General features: G+C 42.1%; 1 protein-coding gene across 2 annotated transcripts in view; it reads left to right on the top strand.

Annotated features, from left to right (window-relative positions):
* The window catches only part of sema4c (sema domain, immunoglobulin domain (Ig), transmembrane domain (TM) and short cytoplasmic domain, (semaphorin) 4C), a 134,736-nt gene extending 122,660 nt beyond the window's left edge, over positions 1–12,076 (top strand). For both annotated transcript variants that reach the window (XM_037777183.1, XM_037777182.1), the window contains 4 exons: positions 2,086–2,243; positions 3,928–4,019; positions 4,255–6,836; positions 10,843–12,076. In XM_037777183.1, coding sequence (XP_037633111.1) covers positions 2,086–2,243; positions 3,928–4,019; positions 4,255–5,147 — 1,143 coding nt within the window. In that variant the 3' untranslated portion in view covers positions 5,148–6,836; positions 10,843–12,076. The remainder of the gene's footprint in view (positions 1–2,085; positions 2,244–3,927; positions 4,020–4,254; positions 6,837–10,842) is intronic.
* Positions 12,077–15,455: the final 3,379 nt, after the last annotated feature.

Raw genomic sequence — 15,455 nt, 5'->3', positions numbered from 1 at the left:
CCGTGTGGAGGCAATACCGCAATCGTAGATATGCTCTGAATTTTGAATTTAGCAACTTTAATCATCAGGACTTAGCATGTGAAACCAGTTGTATAATGTCTCCGTGGCTCTGGAGGACCTTTGTCAAGTCTGAAAATATCCCCTGATGATGTCACCAGGGTTAGCTTGAATTATGCAAGTTTTTAATGGAATGGCTGTATTACAAACTGAGGGCATGAAAATGTGACCACACAGGGAGGACCTAACGAAAAGATGCATCTAGCGTTTTTTGGAGCTTGACCCAAACTAGTAACAAAACGTCCATCTTTGACCATCTCCCCAGGTTGATAAGCTAACCATCACAGCCCCCCCCCCCATGGCTTAGGGGTTAAGATGGTTATAATCCAGCTGGGGACCTCTGCTGCCCATCTCTCTCTCTCCCCTTCATTTTCTGTCATCTCTCTCTACTGTCGCTATCAGATAAAGGCATAAAAATGCCCCAAAAAATGAATAAAAAAAGAAGACCGTCACAGAGAGGGGGCGAGACGTGATAATCATTTGAATACGGGGAGGGCGTTCACAGTGTTGCAGTTGGTTTCACACATGAGATTTGACAAATAAAATGCAAAAAAAGAGAGCTTGAGGGAGAAGTTCAAATCCTGCTTACTTTCTCACCTCAGCACAACCGACCAATCACAGCGTAAAGGGGGCGCGATCGGCGCATTGTTGTTTTCAGAAAGAAATTTTCTAACATCTCTCCCCATTCATTATCTATGGAGCAGCTCCACACGTAATACCCTATGACATCACAAGTTTGAGTTTTAGCGCTCTAGGTTTTGGATTTGGGAGAGAGTTGTTCATGTTCGCTAATATATTTTGTTCTGTCTTAGACCATAGGAGGAGCATGTATGTGTTTTGAAAATGGGCGTAGTTCCCCTTTAAGACACATCACATCCACTTAGTTTAGTAGAGTCTGCTATTTTCAAGACAAACAGGAACATCTCAAAGTGCATTAAGTCTTGTGTGGATACATTTATGTCCAGAACATGTTAACAGACCAGATTCAATACAACAAATTGAGACAAAAGGGATTTTAATAACAAGAAAGCAGCTCTTTTTGTTGATGGTTTGAGCTTCCAGCTGCTCCTACTCAGCATAGTAAAGCATAGCCATGTGAATGTTATCATCGTGGACTCCTAGATTTTCAGTCTTTTGTAGCGATAAGAAATCTTAATGGTCTCTCAGGGGGGAAAGTTACTCAAAGTTTCTTTGTTGTTTTGGCACAACTAGCATGGCTCTGTGCTTCCTCTTCATCATATCCCTCGAAAGTAGAGTTTCAGGGTTCCATTAGCTTGCTCTGCAGTTGCATCACTTTTTCAATGGTATTCAATGACAACAGTACGACTTTGTCTTCTGCTGATCTGTTAATACCCTTTTTTTACTAGATACTTCTTACAATCATAGATCCGCTGACAACAGACGGGCAGTCAGCTTGGCGCCGAGCTGGCCCGGTTCCACTCAGCAGATGTTTTTATCAACACTGCCCCTTTTTCAGATCAAGTGTCGCCTCATGAATCCAAAACCCTCTTCACAATAACAGTAATTACAACCCCTTCACCTCTGCGGGGAGTTGAGTCTCTGCCCTCGTTGTTGTCTCAGTGTCCCTGCCCTGTCAACCGAGCCCCGCGTGTTGACACCGGCTGCGTCCCCGTGGCGGCTCCACAATGGCATGTCCCGCCGATCGATGCAGTTTTGACGGGGCGTTCCCTGCCCTAAAGCCCACTGCTTATCTCATTAATGCTGGCTTAGCTGCGACCAGACATTTTATAACAGCTTTTGCAAAAAAGAGCACAATCCAGATTGGATTGGAAGAGGGTCAGAGGGGTGAATGTTATTGTAATTGAGAGTGATTATCCCATTATCTCCTATAACTCCTAACTGAGTCCGTCTCCCTCCCTCTCTCTCTCTCTGTTTATCTTTCTCCTTGTTTTTCATCTCTCTCTGGTTTCTGTCTCTGGGTGATGGCTGGATCTGTTCTTTGTCTTCCTCTTCCTCTCTTCTCCTTCTTCTTCTTCTTCTTCGTCTTCTCTCTCTGTTTGTCTGCAGAAGTACTTGTACATCGGCTCTCGTTCGGAGGTTCTCCAGCTGCCCTTGGCCAACTGCAGCCGCTATCAGTCTCAGCCAGACTGCCTGCTCGCCCGGGACCCCTACTGCGCCTGGGACAGCGAGGGCCGGGCCTGCGTCCGCATCGACCTCCACCGCGGGTGAGACGACTACCTATGTGCACCCATGCATTCATCCTATACGCTAAATATAGATAATAATATAATAGGCCTGGTATTGAAAGAAGCTGCTAATTGGAAAGTATTTAGATATTCTGTGCCTTAACACTGACGGCCCGACGGCGGGACGGAAGCTATTCTGTATTTGAGAGGTTGTAGCAGGCTCAGTTTTCAAGCTAGAGTGAAGATACTGGTATCATATAAAACTAGGAAACCCAAGGGATCTATTGTTACACTAATCACATGCAGTTTTGGGCAAAAACCATGACGTTTTTTGCATGCTGTACAAATTATATTATTTTCACCTATATTCAAATGGTGTATTTGAATATTTCTGCATACTGGGGTCCTTTAACAGTCTCGGAATTACATAAATCTGGTATGACTGTAAAGCTGAAACTTGTGGATCCAATGAGCCCATTTGTATTCATGTGTGATGATGTTAGACCCCATAGGAGCCATTTCATTGTAGTGAGACCATTTTTTAAAACTTGACCTCCCTGTATAAAATGACCTGTGGTGACCTCTAGGATAATCACAGCCTCATGAAACTTTACAGCCACAAACTAGAGACCTAGAGCATTCAGAGGATGGATGGATCAAACTAGAGACCTAGAGCATTCAGAGGATGGATGGCTTTCCTAGCTAGATTGACATTAAGGGGGTTTCTGAGCAGTAATGCGAAAAATGCAATTCTTGCAGAAATCTCCAAATGTCAAAACTTTTTGATCCCAAATCACAGCATAGCTTTTTCTATGGTGTTCCTCAAGGTCTTGGTGTCTTAATGTGGCATTTTGGAGGGATTATTGATCATTTTTATTAATTCTCGAGTGGTAAAAAATGGTTAAATTTAGCACCAAATCTGTGTAACAAATGGTATCAACTCCAAAATTGCTGCAAAAACTTATGAGACATAGTAGAGCATGGGGACGGCCATCTCAAACGTATCTATTCATGTTCTAAGCCCTTATACATTTTCACAATTTATTTTAATTCATTCATTCATTTATTAATTCATTATAATTTCTTATTAATGACTAGAACAACTTGACACACAGTGCTGAGTTGCATCTCAAATTAATCTTCAGGTTCCCAGCTTTCAGATGATGTACACCACTTCTATGTGACATCTACTGTTGACTTTTTTATCTGCCCCTGCACATCCCCTGTCCCCCCCACCGCTACCCCTCTAAAAAAAGAGGGCGGAATAGTCAGAGGTTAACTCTTTATTGACATCATACCAATGAAAGTCTTTTAGCTGCATAAGCAGCTCTTTACAGAAAAGTGAAGCGACTTTCCCGCTGAAACTGTTGCGTAAAATCCTCCTGCTTTACATGCTGTGATTCCCCCCTGTAGAACAAACATAACCATTAAACTATAATAACATGCTGTGATCAGAGCTGGATAACATTCACCATGTTGTGATAAAAGGGCTAATGCACTGTATTTGTCTATTTAAGAACATTTTGAAGCTTATTTGTAGCTAAAATATTATCTTTCAAACATTTGTTTGTTTGTGTTCTCGATAGATTCTGTTTATTTTGAATATTATTATTGTTATTGCGCAACAGATTGCACGCGCACATACTGGCTCCAGTGTTGTTTAAAGGACTCTGTGTGACCGTTCCTAATCATCTGCTCTGCTTTCTGCCCTTTTCCCCTCCAGGTCCACCTCCTCCCTGTCACAGGACCTCATGCTGGAAAGGTTCAGCCGGGGGAAAGCCAAGTTTGATAAGCCCGTCTCCATCCCCAGCCCTGGTGAGTAACGCCTCAGTAGTGGCCCCTTGTGGGGATGGACTGCCAGTGCAGGAGCAAGTCAGTAGCAAGGAGAGAGAGAATGGACTTGGACTGAGAGAATACATTTAGATTGAGCTGAATAAATTGAATTAAGCAGAAGAGAGCTGTCTGCTGTAGAATATGAATTATTATGGATGACACCACATCTCCATTTCTACTCTTCCCCCCCTCAATATCTCCTCCTCTTCCTCTGCAGAACACTCCCGTCTGAGGAACGTAACAGTGGTGGTGGGGTCCGACATGGTGCTGCCTTGCCAGCTGGTCTCCAACCTGGCTCAGCCCTGCTGGGTTCTCAACGAACGTGAGCTCCAGCTGGGCGATCCGGAGGCGGGAGGGCCGCGCTTCGACCGCACCCTCAAGGCCCTCGTCGTCCCCGAAGCGGGTCAGACGCAAGCGGGCCGCTACGTCTGCTACTCCGAGGAGCAGGGGGTCAAGTTCCAGACGGAGCGCTACCAGGTGGCCGTAGTGGCCAGCGCTCCCGTCTTCATGGAGGCCCGGGCTCCGGACAGCAGCATGGGGCTCTTCTGGGTGCTGGTCATCACCCTCGGGGCGGCGTGCCTGCTGCTCCTCGTGGCGGCTCTTTACCTGCGCAGGAGGCTGAAGCTGGCCCTGGGGAAGGGCGCCGACATGAAGCCTCTGGAGAGCACCCTGGTCTACCCCATCACCCTGCCCAAGGAGCCGCCCACTTTCGTGCCCAGCAAGATGCCCACCGACGAGGACCGCTTCTGGGAGACGGGCGCCAACTACTACTACTCGGACGGCTCGCTGAAGATCGTTCCCGGTCACGCCCTTGGGCCCAGCAGCAGCAGCACGGCGTCGCCCAGCGCCATTCCCGGCCAGCCCATCCACTCCCCCAGCCGTCTCAGCCTCACCAACATTAGAGGCTCGGGTAGCAACGGCTACATCCGCCTCAACCTGAGCACAGCAGGGGAGGAGAGGGCTAGCGGGGCTGGCGCTGGAGGCGGCGGGCTGGGAGGCCTGGGCGTGAGCGGGAACGACTACTCCAGCCCCTTCAAGGAAGAGCTGAGGCGCACTCTGCAGCAGAGAAGCGTGCTGCCTGACGCCAACCCCGAGGAGTCGTCCGTCTAGGCCTGTCCTCCTCCGTCTCCGTTCCTTGAGTTGGAAAAACAAAACAACCAACCTACCTCCCTCCTTTTGAGGATGCCTGCTCTCTCTCTCTCTCACTCTCTTTCAGTGACACGCTGTCAATTCCCCACGCTCTCTCTCTCTCTCTCTCTCTCTCTCTCTCTCTGCCAATGCCTGTTTGGCTCACTGTTGACATTTATAGCACACAGCATGTTAAATATACTCATACACTGTGTTCGCCAACATGCACTCCTATAATTATTATGTTCTGAGCAACAAGCAGCCATGGTTGTGGCTTTTTCCTGCTTCCACTGTGCAATCGCCACTTGTGTAAATTGTGTATTTAAAAAAGGCTGAACGCAGAGGAGAACACCTCAAGCATGGAAATCAAACAAATGGCGTTTCGTGTTTTTTCTGAAGGGCACATTTTTTCTTTTTACGTTGAGCGGACCAAGAGGCTTTTAGCCCCTGTGCTGAAACCAGTTGGCGAACGTTTTCCAACTGACTGGAAACATTGAACTGATGCTCTGTCCTTCTGTTCCTTTGAGACTTTTTTCAGCTTACTGCACTTAAAAACTGGAAGCGTGTCTTCCCTTTTTGTATTTGTGAGCCAAGAGCGCGAGAGCGGTATAAAAAGACTAATTAATCTCGAAGCAAGACGACAATCACGTCCCCCGTAGCAGGAGCTCTGCGAGGGACAGAGAGGAGAGAGCAAGAGACAAAGAGAGAGGAAATTAAATGGAAAATGAAGTGAATTGGAGTGAAAGGCGCAAGGGGGGGGGGTTTGAATGAAGGACAATCTCTCAAGACTTTCTCTGCTCAATTTGTATTCCCCGCCCCCGCCCCACGTTGTATTTATCCCCGGAGAAAGCCCTTGATCCCTTCCACTTTCATTTGTTGTGATGGTTGGTTTGAATTAAGACATTTCTTGTTGCTCTTTTTCTACGTCTTACCGACTACAGCAGTGTTCAAACGGTTATTAAGTGACTAATGGCTCCCCTCTATGAATGACAATGTGAGGGGCGAGCGCTTACATTCCCCCCGCTCAGGCCTGCACGGTGACCTTCAAACGCACCTTCAAGTCCCAATATACTACACTCCGAACGACGAGTCGAAGTGTGTAACAGATATGTCTTTTGGCTGAGCCCTTTTGAACGTTTGTTTTCCGCAGAAAGAAGAAGATGGCTATTTGCATTCAGCTCTTAGCGGCGGAACAATAACTGCACACTTAATTCCAAATCGAAGCTGACATGAAGACATTAGGCATGGAGAATGTAGTTGAACCCTCACTGTTGCGACCACCGTGGATGTCTCAATAAGTGCTTTATATCTTATGTGTTTGGTGAGGGTGGTGACTTGCACTGCCAAGAAGGAAACTACCCCTCCCACACACACACACACACACACACACACACACACACACGCTCACAGTCCTCTGAATGCCAACCATCCTGGACCTGCAGTGTGTTTGTGAGGCTCCCTTAAACCCCATGAAACCCCCTCCCTCCTTCTTACCGACGCCCAGAGACTGACCCGGGGCTACTGTGGACTTATACAGAGGAAGAGCACTGTAAAACAACACAAACAGAACACACACACACACACAGTGTTGATGGAAGAACGGACAGACAGACTGATTGCTGACAAACTACTGCTGGCTCCAGGCGGGAAGCAGCCGTGAACCAGTGAAAGGTATTGTTACACTTACAGATTTAAGCAAATTCCTAACCCTTAAACGATTTCCAATTGAGCTTTTTTGGCTGCAATGTAGTGTTAAGAATTATTGAGTTTATTTATTTGTCTGTGCTCAACTTCTCGCTAAAAGGAAAAAATCGACATTTGGCGGAATAGGCTTATTTGTTTTCTTGCTGAGAATTAGATTATATACTATTTCTCTGTTAAATATGAAGCTACAACCATGAGACAATTAGCTAAGCTAACATAAAAACTGAAAGCAGCTGGAAAACAGCAAGCCTGGCTCTCTCCAAAGGTCAAAACCGAGTATATGTCAGGACCGTGTACGGTCAGTCTGTGAATTTGTGGCTAAATTGTTACACAAATAGTCAGTGGTCATGTCTGTAATGTTAAATCCAGCAGTACATGTCCACCAGGTCCGGCGAGAATGTATATTACCAAGAAGTGAAAGTCAATTGGTCGTTCAATTGCAACATCAGCGCCTAGCAGCAGAGCTACACTTACACCATGTTCGACTTCCAGCAAAACATCCGCCTGAAAAGTGACGTACAAAAGGAAAAACAAATGATTTCTATTCTATTATCATATTCTACCGTCCAAAATGGCGGCAGCCGTTTGTAAAAAAAAAAAAAAAAACACCGGAGTTTCATCTCTTTGCTTCTATACTCTTTGCTAGGGGACGCACTGTTCCACTCAACTGGCCGTTCAAGTGGTGAGGTACTTTATCGTGGAATGCACCTGATTGGTCCCTGATTGGTTTTCTGCCGGTGTGTCACAGTCACTCAGTGACAGACTTGCATTTGTAGGGCTGGCCCTCTGCGGTCCCAGCCAAAAAAAGCTCACTAAATAGCACGCTTTATCTTGTTTATTTAATCTGTACAAACAAGAAAAGGCCAGGCCTGGCCAAGAAATTGTCTGGCATATAACCCCCACGTCAAACTGCAATTTTTTTTGTTTTACACTTCAGTTTTTGTACTGATTAAACAAAGGAGATATAACATGTTAAAGCTGCAGTCGGTAACTTTGAGAAAATATGATAAAAAGTTATTTTTTATAAAACTGTCAGTATATTCTGAAAGTAGTCCATGAGGCAGATGATCTGTAAAAACAAACATGTCCCCCAGTGTCCTCCTGTGCTCTTAACGTCATCTGCAAGGATCCACCGTGCCGAAGGAAAACAACCAATCAGAGCCGAGGAGTCTCTTACAGCAGCTGTCAATCACTGCTCGCAAAACTCGCAAACCCCGAACAAAGTGTCAAACTTGGCAGTGCTGATTAAATATGAATTAAGATTCTGTTAATGTAAAGACTATTTCTCAAATGTTTTCAGCAACATACTGTTTGGCAGTAAAATGAGAGAGTTTGTGGCCCGACCACCATGTTGAAAACAGTCGTACCAAAACCAAGCACCGCCCACCGGCAAGAGCAAACTTTCAGCTTTAATCAATGAGCTTTAGAGATGCTGGCAGGGTTTGTTTTTTTTGTACTAGATGGAGCAAGGCTAGCTGTTCCTCCTGTTTTCCATCTTTATGCTAAGCTAAGCTAACGTTCTCCTGGCTCCAGCTCCAGATTTAGCGGACAGGCATGTGAGTGGTATCAACCTTCTCATCTAACTCTCGGCAAGAAAGCAAATATGTGCATTTCCCAAAATGTCAAAATTCATGTAAATGATGAGACGATAGAGATTATCATTGGTTGCTCGCCGCCTCTGTTGCTTCAAGGTAACATTAACAACCATTGGAGCCAATTGCAGAGACTAGCGTGATCCACGGTTAGAAGACTGATCTTGTTATAATCATGTGAAGTGCTATTATTGCAGTATATTGCGTATAGACTTTAAAAAATCAAACACTGAAGCTAGCTACCGAGGGTGACCAGGTCTCTAGTTTTCAAAAGCCACTGCAGGACAGACGCTTTTCTAAAATCCGGCTTTCATCCGATGGCTGTGAAGAAAGCTGGAGGGCTGTCATCACAGGGCTGCTTGATGTCAATCAAACTGCGCACACGTGGGTCAAGTGCAGGTTAACATCTCACCGTCTTTGCTTCAGCTTCCTTTTACTCTCACTGTATTCACTTAGCGTGGGAGTTGGGAAAGTTAAGTTCAAATAAAATATACTTGTTAAGTCCCTCGCATACCTGTATCCTGCTTTATGTACTACTGAATCAACCGGGGCAAAGCAAAGAGATGTTACAAGCTGAGGGGCAGAATGGAACTGTTTGTTGGGTTTGTTGGGATCAGGTCACCCTGAAGCTCCCACAGCTATTTCATATCAGAATGTGTTTATTAAAGTGGAAGTGAATCAGTGAACCAAGTTAAGCTGGTTTTACTAAATGGATTTCCATTCTAATGAACAATTATATAACAAACGTGACAAATATAAGCATTTAAAAGAAAAAAGAAGCTTTGTTTTATCTTTCCTGCAGCTTTCATGTACTTTAGTCTGTGACGTCACGACGTTGGTTAGCTCGGCTGAGTTACACAGATACAACGGTAGAGACCGTGAAAGACGGAGACAGGATAGAAGAAGACAAAGAGGGGACACTAGTGTATTGTTCCTGGATGTAAATTTGAGTTTTATAACGTTGAAACCAAGGACAAAACATCCCATTTCATTAACTGATGCTAAAACGGAGATCAGTAACGTTACTGCAGCAATGGCTATTGGCAGTACTGGGGCTCCCCCACCCATACCGCCATCGAGTCGGTCTGTGTGAGTGTCGGATGGGAGTATAACCAAGTTAGATAGTTAGTTAGTTTGTTAGTTGAAGGAGAATAGTGGTAACATCAGGCCGATAATGTCTCAAGTGTTTGCTTGGGTGATAAGTTTTACTTTGTGACGGGAGTTATGCTATGCTAATGTTGAGCCGCTAGCTAGCACAAGCTACCGGCAAGTTACGTAAACAAACGCTATACCGTGGGCTTCAGAATACAGTCGTGATTTTGCCGTTTATTGTCTTTATTTCCCGTCGGTGGGCTCTTTCAGTGCCACTATTCAGCGCTGCAGTAACTTACTGTTCTCCGTTTCAACAGAAGTTTATCCAATGGACTGTTTTGTCCTTGGATTTAACATTGTAAAAAATCATCTTTACATCCAGCAGGAATACAGTAGTGTCCCCTCTCTTCTGTTTTCTTCTGTCCTGTGTCTCCTCTGTCTCCGTCTTTCACGGTCTTTACCGTTGTATCTGTCTAACTCGGCCGAGCCAACCATTCTCGTGACGTCGCAGGCTAGAGTACTGCAACATGGTGGCACTCTTGCCACGAACGATTAAACAAAGCTTCTTTTTTATTTTAAATGCCGACATTTGTCATGTTTGTTATATAATTGTTCATTAGAGTGGAAATCCATTTAGTAAACCAGCTTAACTTGGTTGACTTATTCACTTCCACCTAAAGCTCAGTGCAGTATCCTCATGCCAGCGTTGGCATTTAGCACAAAGCACTGCTCTGCCTCAAGTACAGCCTCACAGAGCTGCTAGCGTGGCTGTAGACTCCTACACTTGATACATCATGTGTCCTGCACCATTTAACCAGTCTCCTTCTCATCAAAAGCTGTCCTTGTGCACACTTTTATTAAAGTCTCGAGGGGACAGGTGCATCAGAAAAGCTATTTTCACGGCAAAAGATAAGAAAAGGACTTGCACTGCCCGAAGCCTGAAGCTCGTGACTAGAAGATTTCATAAAGGAGAAAATGTTTCAATCTGACAAGGATCAAAATAAGTTGACCTCCAGGCGACCTTTGTCAGACTGGAATGTCTGTTTAATAACAATGTTCTACTTGCAAGATTCAGACAGTATACGGGACCTTTTCATACCAATCTCCCACTCGAAACTGACACATGACTAAATATTATTAATTTTTTACAGTTGCTGCAAATTCTCATATGCCCCACTATAACCTACTTTCTGATCTAATTTCAAGGGAACTTTGAAATACAGTGAATATGTTTGCTGTTACTAACTTTACATTTATGTTGTCCTCTTTTTCTGTGCTTTGTCCATCAGGGGTGGCTTTCGTTTTTTGGGACGTGTCTGTCGGGACCAGAGGAGCACAGAAAGGAGGAAGGGGACAGAAATACCTTGTTTTAGCCCCCCCACTGTGTACAGAGCGCTGAGAGAGATGTAGAATATCAATGCTCCCAAGGTTGAAGAGGTACTCAGCCATCAGCACTCCATCCTAGTGTTGCATGATCCTCTGCAAGTGGACCGTACATCTTTGATATGATCATCCTTGTACAAGTGCATCATTTTGATCGACCATTTTTGGACTTTTACAGACAATAATATTGTGGAACAATAATGCTCTTTGAAAAAAACAAAAACAACAGAATATGTCTGGTTTTATGGTTCAAGGGTTGTACAGGAATTCACGGCTGCATTTCAACATGTTTACTTTTTCTGTGCCTCTTCACCTTTTTGGATAAGCCAAAGTAGACTGCAGTTGCTTTTGTTCTTGTTGAAATTCTTAAATTAATTTAGTTGGATTCCAGATCGATATTTAAGTCTCAGCAGTCCGTCCACTTTGCTACACTGAGCTGATGTCTGCAGCTTTTCTGCATATTTTATCTGCAGCTAAATTTTCCCCTCAAGCTAAATGGCTTGAGGCTGATGGACTCCCTGTCTGCTTCCTGTTTGTATGTCAGTAGTGATCTGCTGGAGCCTGAATAATGTACCAAAACTTTAACCATTATTTAATTTGTCAGCCCCTAAAAGCCAAATACGTATCTGCTGATTCAAAGCAGATCAGCGATAGAATGTGCCCACTTTATACTATTACATCCCCCCAAAGCAGATTGCTAAAACATATTAGCTCTTTACACTGGTACTTGGTTATGTCTTAATATATTTCCCTTTTACAATTAGGCATTTTATTTAATATAACATGTTGCAAAGGATAAAGGAATACAGGTCTCAAGCTTGAGAAAAAAAATGCATGTGTAATGTACTTTATGTGCATTTCTTCAGTTCTTCTTACGCATTAGTTTGCTCCTAATATTTTCTCTCACACGAGGCTTTAAGTTCTGCTGTTTTATCGCATTATTATTTGTATTATTCTATTATCACCCCGATTTCATTTTGCCCCATTTTTGCTCGTCTGTTATTGATCTTTTATGTTTGTTTTTAAAATATGTTAAGTAACTTATTTCACTTGTACAAACGTGTTGATATTTATTATCATTGTACATATGTCCTTATTTTTTATATGTGTATATATACACAAATAAAAATAGAGATATACTCGAGGTGTGTGGTTTTGTTTGTTAAAAATCAATTTTACACATATAGGTCATTGTACTAGTCATAGGAAGTATTACTCAGTCTGGAGAAACTTTGTCAAGCTTGAGAAAATGACCCTGATGATGTCATAGTGATGTCATCAGAGTTATCTCAGCTTGGGCTTGGAGACTACAAATTTATAACAGAAGGCTTCCATTACTTACAAACTGGGGGCATAGAGTGTGTGTTTGGTCAAACAAAAAGAAGCTATTGGGTTGCATTATGGGAAATTGGGAAATGTAGGATCCATTTATATGAAATCCCGATTCGACTGTTATCAGCTCATTAAATGTGTGTTATTAGTCGTTATAAGCCTCATAGATGTGGGTCAGTAGGAGTCTGCTACACTACTATGTTGTAAAAGTTAAAGCGAAACTTAAAAACCATATGCCCTAATATGTTTTAAAACTAAATGAAACGGCTTGTTTAAGTTTAGTGGTTTAACAAAACCAGTTAGTTCAGTTTAGGGGAAAAGATTGTGTTTTGGCTTAAAATAACCACGTTTGTAAAGTGGGTAACACTTTATAATAACCATCATTTATAAATGGTAAATTGATAGTTAAAGCTGAAGTAGGCGAGATTGGAGCAAATATGATTAAAAAAAGTTATTTCTATAAAACGGTCGCTATATCGTGACAGTAGCACATGAAACAGGTAACCTGAAAAAAATCATGTGCCTCTGTGTCTGTGAGAATCATCTTGTAGTGCACGGTTTAGCTGTAAAATGAGAAAGTTTGTGACGCCGCCGCCATTGTGAAATCTGGTGAAGGAACGCCAAGTTCCGGTCCCATGACCGGAGCACAGCCAATAGGAACGCTCTCTCAATGAAATGACCTGTGATTGGTCAAAGTCTCCCGTCACGGGCTAGATGTTTTAAAGCCTGAAAACAGAGCCATGAGGAGGAGCAGAAGTCTAGTTATCTCTCAGAACACTTATTTTACAATTAATGAAATAATTCTTAAAAATAATTTTGTAATTAATGAATTACAATATGCTGAAAAGTTATTATGGGATTTTGGCCAAATGATGCCAAAAATACACTGACTACTGCCACTTTAATTAAACTAAGTTAATAATTATTTTACTGTAAACAAACCATGACATTATAATTAATATTGTTTACTAATTATTAGTAATGCTATACTTTATGTTATTTTAACAGTTTATTGCACATTATAACATTTGATATACTATATATGTAAGTATTTGTTAATGATTAAGATATTATTTGTAAACCTAAATAAATTGTTTGTAAAACATCTATAAACATTACATAGATATTTGTAACACTTTGTTAATGCTTAATAAATACTTTTAAAGCATCTATAAACATTATTTAGATAGATAGTTAATACTTTGTCAACGGTTAATAATTGGTTCCTGGTCCATCTATCTTATGTAATGTTTTTAGATTTTTTTACAAACAATTTCTTAAAGGTTTACAAATCATTTGGTAGTTATTAACAAATACTTAATATAGTATATAAAATCTTATAATGTGTACAACAATAAACTAAATACTTTTCTACTCTTATCAGCTATGATACAATATAGAATTTATAAACAAATGATTTCATATTACACAAACTAATGATGAAACAACAGAAATAAGAGCATTACTAATAATTAGTAAACATTATTAATTACCATTATGGAAGATCGACACTAAATCACTGGAGTTCTCCTTCAGCACATGTTTAGGAAGCGACATGTAGGTAAATATTGGACAGTGTTTATATATTTTAAGTGATTCAAACCAATGATTCCCAACAGGCGGTACTTGTACCTCGAGTGGTACTTGTGCATTTATGTTTCGGACCAAAAATATGTACATCTACATATTCTTGTTTAGGAGGAAAATAAGCACACAAATAGGATTACAAACTGGTGTGAGGCTGATCTTTATTCATTGTCATAGAAGCAGAGAAGTGGAAATAAATTGCTAAAAGTGCCGGGTTCTGAGTGCTTCTGCCACTCACAGTGGTGGTGGTAAAACACAAACAACAAAGAACAGAGACATCAACAATTCCACACAATCCCTATGTCTTATATGAAAAAAAAAAAAAATTTAAGAATATCCACTTTTATGATGATACTGTTAAATGATGACAATGTTAGTCAGTTGGATAATTGAATAAGTTGAAATTTATCTATTGTGACAAAATGAAAGCCTCGACTCATTAATATACACTTTAAAGCTGCAGTAGGCAGTATATTTTTGGCATCATTGGGAAAAAATTCCTTTACAACCTTTCATCATATTGTAATTCAAGTGTTCTGAGAGATAACTAGACTTCTGCACCTCCTCATGGCTCTGTTTTCAGGCTTTACAAAATCTAGCCATGAAGGGAGACTTTGACCAATCTCAGGTAATTTCATTGAGAGAGAGCGTTCCTATTGGCTGTTCTCCGGTCATGTGACTGGAACTTGGCATTCCTTCACCAGATTTCTCATTTTACAGCTAAACCGTCACACTACAAGATTTGAAACTTTGAGGAGAGAAATAGGCATTAACGTAACATAATATTGATTCATATTTGATCAGCGCTGCCTAGTTTGACCATTTGGTCGGAGTTCGCACGTGATTGACAGCCAGCTCTGAAAGACAACAGATGGACAGCGGAACTCAGATCAGCTCTTACTGCTTGTTTTCCTCCAGTCTGTGAAATCTTGCAGATGCCGTTAGGAGCACCGGAGGACACCGGAGGACACTGGAGGAGACAGAGGCTCATGATTTTTTTCAGGTTACCTGTTTCATGTACTACTGTCACGATATAGCGACCGTTTTATAAAAATAACTTTTTTAATCATATTTGCTCCAATCTCACCTACTTCAGCTTTAATATACAGCTTAAAGGAACAGTGTCTAACATTTAGGGGGATCTATTGGCAGAAATGGAATATTAAGAAGTATGCATTCTTTAGTGTATCATCACCTGAAAATATGAATCGTGTTGTCGTTGCCTTAGAATGAGCCGTTTATATCTGGGAGTGGGTCCTCTTCATGGAGTCGGCCGCCATGTTTCTACAGTAGCCCAGAATTGACAAACCAAACACTGGCTCTCGATAGGGCTATTCATGTTTTCACATTTTCGGGTGCTTGGCACACGGGAAAGGCTTCAGTTGGTTGCAATCTGCAACCTTACCGCTAGATGACGCCAGATCCTACACAGTGCACCTTTAAAGATTCTGTAGAAACATCGAAACCCACAACCAAGAATTTTAGGATTAGTAGGGGGACGATTAGCAAATATACAGATTGATTCTTCTTTGTAGTTTTCCAAAACTCCATGTATCATTGTGTTGGTCATTTTATTTTCTCAAAAATATTTCTATATTAT

The sequence above is a fragment of the Sebastes umbrosus genome, chromosome 8, assembly GCF_015220745.1.
Source record: "Sebastes umbrosus isolate fSebUmb1 chromosome 8, fSebUmb1.pri, whole genome shotgun sequence".
Classification (NCBI taxonomy): Eukaryota; Metazoa; Chordata; class Actinopteri; order Perciformes; family Sebastidae; genus Sebastes; species Sebastes umbrosus.
This window is presented reverse-complemented; position numbering and strand designations above follow the sequence as displayed.